A 7,500-nucleotide genomic window follows, 5' to 3' on the forward strand; every position below is an offset into this window, starting at 1 on the left:
CAATTGCACAATTCTGTATTTCTGCAATTGCAGATGCCGATGAATCACTTTTCTCAATTATGTTATTCCAAACGGTGTGTGAGAGACAGAGTGTGAGTATATAAGTGTGTGTGTGTGTGTGTGTGTGTGTGTGTGTGCGCGTCTGTAAAAGTGCCAAGCTTGCAGAGTTACTGTCCCTATAGAGAAATCCAAAGGCAGCAGAAAAAGTGTGTGTGTGTGTGTGTGTGTGGCTGTCTATGTGTGTGTGTGTGTGTGTGCCTTGTCTGATAAGCCTTATAATTACACACATTAATAATTGGAGCGACAGCTCTGCCAGGGCACCGTGAGAGCCGCCACGTCCCATGAATAAGGTTATGGCCCCTGCCAACCCCACACTGCACACTAAGCACAAATCCCATCCACCAATCGGCAGACCCAGCCCAGAAGCGTCCCCACCCGCCCCGGCCTGCGCTCCCACACGGACGAGTCCTGCTCAGCGTCCTGAAGGACGATGTCGGGGCAAACTGGCCTTATTTTAAAAAAAATGTTTAAATATTTTTTGCCCTTTTATGCCTTTAATTGACAGGACAGTAGAGAATGACAGGAAGCGAGTGGGAGAGAGAGTCGGGGTGGGATCCGGAAAGGACCACGGGACGGGAATCGAACCCGGGTCGCCGGCTTACGGTGCAGGTGCCCCAGCTAGTTGCGCCACGGCTGGGGTCCTGGCCTTATTTAATTAACCGTATGTCAAACAGGACCTACCGTATGAGGTAGGTCCTGCACGCACAATGGAAAACAATGTATTGTGGCTACTGCGGAGGATCAATAGGGTGCAATCATGAAGTGACCGCTTACGATAATAAAACGAGATTGGGAGCAGGATCAATGGCTTGTCTAATTGAGCGCCCGGGTATGTTTGTCTGTTTGGTGTTTTTGCGCTCTGTGCAGACTGCTGGTGCCTTTGAGTTAACTGTGTGGGGGTGACGCTCATTGGAAAACATGTAGTGGGTGCAGCTGCACACTAATGCAGTCACAGTTCATTTCAATTCGACTCAATTACACGTGTGGATGCGGCTCCCCAAACAATGAAAACTGTCTCAGGGGCACTTCTTCGGAAACCGAGATCTGACCCTTCCCGAGCGAACCGTTTGGTGATGCTGTCATATGCTCGCATGCTCAGGCAACACATGCATCACATCTGGTTTGCAGTGGCAATTCGCTGGTGCATAAAAATAACTCTGTGTGTGTGTGTCTCTGAGTGTGTGTGTGTGTGTGTGTGTGTGTGTGTGTGTGTGTGTGTGTGTGTGTGTGTGTGTGTGTGTGTTGTGTGTGTGTGTGTGTGTGTGTGTGTGTGTGTGTGAGAGCGTGTGTGTGTTGGTATGTGGGGTATGTGTGTTACTAGTGTGTGATGGTGTGGGCTAGTTGTCTATCTCGCCCCTGTGTGGTTCTAACATAAACGTCATGGGTATGCTATTCCCAAGGGCACAGTACCAAGTAAAATGTATGACTACACCTAACAGTATACCTACTATACCCACACCTACCACTTTCACTTTAATACGGTATATATAGTACCTTCACATTAGAACAGTATATATATGTAGTATACCTATATAAAACAGTACATACAGTATGTTGTGTTGTTTGGAAAAATAAGATGGAGAGGAAGGAGACTCTATGCGATGAACATGTGGTGGCCAAAGCCACACAAGAGAGAGAGAGAGAGAGAGAGAGAGAGAGAGAGAGAGAGAGAGAGAGAGAGAGAGAGCTTACTACTGATCAAACTCAAATCCTGAGTGTGTCCTGAATGCTCCTCGTCCCCACACGCTGCGAGGTCAAAGGTCATGAAAACAGCGCCAGATTAAACCCTCTCTGACCCCAATATCGCTCTGAGCTCCAAACACAACTTTGTTATGACGACTATGATGCATCATTTCTTATTTTTTATTAAGACGGATCACGCTATTTGCAGAGCATAAAAAGACATGGGTACAGTTTCTAGAATGGTTCTTAGCAAGGGTTCTTTCCAGAATCCAGAACTAAAGTGGTGTTCGAAGTGAGCTTAAATGAACAATCACAACAAATTAGTGCGTGCAGTGCTATGTGCATACACGGTTTGTATTTGGCATATATAGATATCGTATTAGATCTATCATGTGTCCAACAGTGATGTTATTACAAAAGTATGATGATCAGGGAATGTTTACCACTGCACATGTGCGTTCTATAAAGCTTGTTTCTTTGTTTTGGTCATCTTGCAGCCATTTTCCAGGCAAGAAGAAAACAAAATAAATGTAAAAAGCAATGGCCAGAAAAATGGATAGAGTAGAAGTAGAATATTAAGAAATATCTATCTCTTCATTACGTCTTTTGAATAATTGGCAAAGCAATGTGGTCATAGCTGAATAAAAAAACTGCATTCTGTATTTTGAACAGAAAAAACTATTCATTGTGCATTTACCAAGTTAAAAGTAGTACCTTTGAGGGCTGTTCCTCAAAGAAAAACACTTCATCTCATAAAGCACCATGTCTTGTCTTGTCTTTCTAAGAGTGAACAACATCAGCCTGACAGCCAGTCGGTTGCATCCGCTTAACCTTCAGCTCTCCGCTGTGTCCAATTACGTGCTAAAGCCCCATTGCTCATCGGAGCCCTTTATTCCATTGGTCCTGTTGAGGATGATTGGGGAATTAAGGGTAATTACGTTTTTTTTTTTTTTGCCTTGTGTGTTTCCATTTTGGTTTGCCAGTCATCTGTTCGGTGAGTCACACAAGAACAGGCCAGTAACATGATTTGAAAACAAGATCTAGTCATGTTCAAAGACAAATAAAAAAAAATCAGCACATTCACTAATAAGGTATACTTGATCTTGTCTTAATTTTAATTACACAGCACAATCTGTTTTAAAAGAATTTGAAGGTGTGACATGTATAACTACAGTGCAGTACAGTGTGAATTTTAGTGAAAATAAAAAATTAGCTTGTTCCCCCTCAAGTATTCACTTTTCCTCCAATCTCCCAAGTCCAGGAGGCCTAATCAGGATTAGCGTGTAATAAGGCATTAGTAACTGCTGACATGGACACTCATGAGGCTGCAGCCCCTCTGAAACAGCTTTTGGGGGGCCTGCAGTTCTCCCTGCCTTAGCTCTCCTGACTATCAGCTAACGGGCACCTGGGGGGGGGGGGGGGGGGGGGATTCAGAGGGAGGCCTTGCCATTCCAACACCCTGTTATGAGATGGCAGGAGATGAGACGGGAATGGAGCTCCATGATGGCTGCTGTGTGTGTGTGTGTGTGTGTGTGTGTGTGTGTGTGTGTGTGTGTGTATGTATATGTGTGTGTCTGTGTATGTATATGTGTGTGAGGGGCAGGGGGGTCATTCCTGGAGAGGAGACATGCTCAGGCGAGCATGCTCTCTAAGTTGAGGGGTGCACTTGAGCTTGGGAAGGAAGCTTTGCCCAGGGCATGGGGTGATTGGTTAACCCTTTTCCCAGCACTTTCATGTGGTCCGCTAACCAACTGGGCACCCTAGTGCCCCACCCATTTAGCCTCCAACGCACCGCACTGTCCAGCTGTGGATTACATCAGTCTCACCTTGTTGCTTCGCCACCTGTTTAGATCTCAGATCAGTCATATTACTCCTTAAGCTGTAGAGCATCTTCACTTACATCCGCACAGGAGAACCTCCATCCTTAAAGAATATGTTTTACATCAAGATGTGTAAAGCTTATGAAAACTCAGTTAGGTTACTTTGATTAAACTGCAGCGTGTTAGCATAGTTTGTGGATAGGAGTGTCCTCGGGCCTGTGTAGCTGCTGTCTAGACCTGCTTTAAGTATGGAGTAATCCATGACTATCATGCCTTTTACTTGCAGTGAGAGCAGCAACATCTCTGTTTATATGCATCATTACAGCAAGGAAAGCACTGTTAAAACAGTTTGCTGGCAAAGGCGTTTATAATTGATAGTGAATCTGCTTAATGTCCTGGTTGCACTCTGTGTAATTAGCCTTGTATAAGCTATTGCCTCAGATGTCTTTGGATTGTGCTAGAGGGCCTGTTCGCAATGCATGCTGCTCAGATGGGGGGGGGGGTATGCTTACACACACACACACACACACACACACACACACACACATACACACACACATGTGCACACACACACACACCTCCACCTCATCCCTGCTTTCAGGGTTTTCCTTCGGAGCCTGGGGACAGGAGGTGGGTGCTGCCAAAGGATGTGACACTGTTTTTATGATGCAACATGAGAGGCCTCGGCATGAGTCCTGCAGGCTCGGCCCCTCGGCCCACAAATCAGCCCTGTCAGGATCAGGCCCTGATCGTCTGAGGCCTGGACCACGCACAGGAAACACAGGCAGAGGAGGAGAAAGGGAGAAAAAAACCCTCTTTCTCCCTCTCTCTCTTTCTGTCTCTCGGCCTTTCTCCCTCTCTTTCTGTCTTTCTCCCTCTTTCTCTTTCTGTTTCTCGGCCTTTCTCCCTCTCTCTCTTTGTGATTCTCACTCTTTCTCCCTCTCTCTCTTTCTCCCTCTCTCTCTTTCTGACTCTCTCTCTTTCTCCCTCTCTCTCTTTCTGACTCTCGCTCTTTCTCTCTCTGAAACTTCTGTGAGAGGGGAAAAAAGAAAAGGCCGACTGTAACTTTTACAGACGCGGCACGGCAGCGTGCGGCTTCTCCAACTCTCTTGGCTCGGCGCTGCCAAATTTCCAGTGAGCGCTTACATCCCTGCATATCACGTCGGAGATAAGAATAGCAGATCTCCTCCTTCTCCAATGAAAACAGCACACAGACAGGCCTTTAATCCGCACTGGGCTTAATGGAGATGCAGCGTGATACGGCACATGTGAGCCAACAACACTCACTTGATCTCCAACTCGGGCCTACCACAGGTTTTCAATGGGACGCCAGGTTAGTGCACACTGACCACTGAGTTTGGGGTGGCTGACCCGTTTGCTTCATAACTATTCAAAGAGTCACGTGACTCAGTAGGGTTCCACCGAGTGGTGGTCTGAGGTTCTACCTGGTACCCGCCTATGGACCCCCACCCCCCAGCAGAGTCCCATTTAAAGCTGTTTTGTAAAAAAAAGCATGGGAGCTTAGATGTATAATGTACATGCATGCCAAGGACTATAGATTATAGAATAGAATAGAATAGAATAGAATAAAATAGAATAGAATAGAATAGAATCTTTATTTGTCATTGTAACAGATACAACAAAATCAATTGACTAGCCGGGGCCTTTGCATTTACATGCATTTATTTATTTATTTGATCAACGCTCCGGTACAATTTAGATGCAGATTAGTCTGAACTCTCAGGCTCATCGTGACCTTAGTGATGCTAGCACCAGGCTTTAGTAGCCACAGGTACCTTTTACAGAAGGTCAGTCTACTGGGGGAAAATGAGCTCATATAATCTAATCTCCCCCACCTGTTTCAGAACGCCACAGTATGCTAAGTGGTGTATTTATACCACCTCATCAGGCCGAGGCAACAGGGAGGTTTTTCCTAGAAGGTTAATAACTATGGTGGTAGGTAGACTTCCAGGGAGAGATATTTTGCAAAAGGAGGACTCAAGCTCATGCATACTTGGCAGAGATCCTTCTCAGGCAGGCACTGAGAGGACTACAGTATGTAGTGTAGTCATGGAGACATGGCCCCACCCAGAGGTCCTAGCTGGACAAGCTTTTGCTTTTTCGGTATTAGGGCCGGTCCATTACGGTCCACAATGATGACAGACAACACAGCCTGCCCTGAGTGCTGATGGAGGGGTTTAGGTTTCGAGGGGGGGGGGGTTAAAGATGCCATTCCTGACTCCAAGCACAAACACATTTTGTGAAATGAAGCTAATTACTTCTCGTGATCCTCTAGCAGTCCTCTGTCCGTCCACTGTGCTCAGAAACAGAGTGGCCTCAGACTTCAAGAGTCATAAACAATCCCTGCCAATCAACGCGCCACTTCAGGAGAGGAGAGGGTTACCATTTGATCAGTAGAAGAGAGGGTCAGGAGAGGAGAGGGTTATCATTTGAGAGGCTGCGGAGCTAAAACATCAACAAACAGCAGCATGGTGGGCCGGGTCTTTAAGTGTGCATGTGTGGGGGCTAAGGGGCTCGCAGGATTGGGCTGCTGGGTCGGACGTGTGGTGCGTCCTCACCTGTTTGACGCGGTCGGGGTTGACGGTGGTCTGGGGCTGCAGTATGCTGACCGGCTCGGTCTTCTGAGCGCTCTGGGGCATCTCGCGGACCTTCTCGGCGATGAAGTTGTGGACGGAGTTCAGCGCCTCCACAGTGCCCTGGATCAAGCACACCCGCTCCGTCGTTCCTGTCGGGAGAAAGCGACAACGAAAACAGTCAGTCTAAAAACGTGGGAAACAACGTGGGGGCAGCAACACGAAGAGCCGCTCGTTCGACATTCAGTCGCAAAAAAGTGAAAAACAACACGGGAGTGGCACCAGGTCGTGGCACGAAGAGCCGCTCGTTTGCACGTTTGCGCGCCACATGTTGCCGAGGGACTCCCCCAAGCGTCTTCATAAAACGCCATTATTACACGCTAATAACTCCTCGCTCGGCTCCCCAGCTTCTCTCTATATAAATCTCCAAATTACAGCACTCAGCAAAGGCGGATGGATGCCAACTCACTGTGCACTCATGTTTGCCATCTCGTAAAAAAAAAAGACCTCCATATGATTTTCCCCTAACTCTCTCACTCTCTCACTCACTCACTCTCTCACTCACTCACTCACTCTCTCACTCTCTCACTCACTCACTCTCTCACTCACTCACTCACTCTCTCACTCTGCACACTCTTTGCGGATTTGAGATGAAGAGCTTTGCTCTTGGCGGTTTCTGTTGCGACTCAGGCGCTATCTCGGTTCCTGGCGGTTTCTGTTGCGACTCAGGCGCTATCTCTGTGTCTCTGTGGCCCCTGCATGTTTTCTCGCTCGCTCACTTTGTTGTTTTAGTGACAAAGGCTCGCAGGGCCCTGCGCTGATGTCATTGGGTCAGTTTCTTCGAAGACGTGGGTCAACTGATATCAACTGACTACGACAGGAAAACCACAAATAAATACAATGCTTACATAAACAGGGAAACGGAAAAAGGAAAAAAGAACCTTGATTATCAACACAAGCCCTTGTAAGGAAAGCACCAAAAGCCAAATGTAGAGAACATATTTTGATTTTGTGTGAGGGAAGCATCGGAACATTACAGTGTGATATTCAGAGACGACACGGCTTTGCAACATCTGTTCATTGTCATGCTGCATAGCTTTGCAGGAGGGGGGTGGGGGGGGGATAAGCTGGCTCCAACAGCTGCAAAAACACACACTTGAACCCCTCTTCTATTTCGGGGGCCCTGTCCAATCCGTCCTGTCCAGAGAGGCTTATATTAGTGCTCTGCAGTCTCCACATTCAATTAATTCAAACATGACACCACCTACCCCATCCTAGTCTCCACAAGACTACAGCCTGGAGGTGACGTAGGGGTTGGGAGGGGAAGGTGAAGGTGGCGTTCG

The 7,500-nt window shown here is 47.2% G+C and overlaps 1 protein-coding gene across 2 annotated transcripts in view; it reads right to left on the minus strand.

Annotated features, from left to right (window-relative positions):
* nova2 (NOVA alternative splicing regulator 2) overlaps nt 1–7,500 on the minus strand; it is an 83,357-nt gene that overhangs the window by 31,654 nt on the left and 44,203 nt on the right. For both annotated transcript variants that reach the window (XM_042064047.1, XM_042064048.1), the window contains one exon: nt 6,143–6,309. In XM_042064047.1, the coding sequence (XP_041919981.1) occupies nt 6,143–6,309 (167 nt within the window). The remainder of the gene's footprint in view (nt 1–6,142; nt 6,310–7,500) is intronic.

This window comes from Alosa sapidissima, chromosome 15, assembly GCF_018492685.1.
Source record: "Alosa sapidissima isolate fAloSap1 chromosome 15, fAloSap1.pri, whole genome shotgun sequence".
In the NCBI taxonomy this organism is placed as follows: Eukaryota; Metazoa; Chordata; class Actinopteri; order Clupeiformes; family Clupeidae; genus Alosa; species Alosa sapidissima.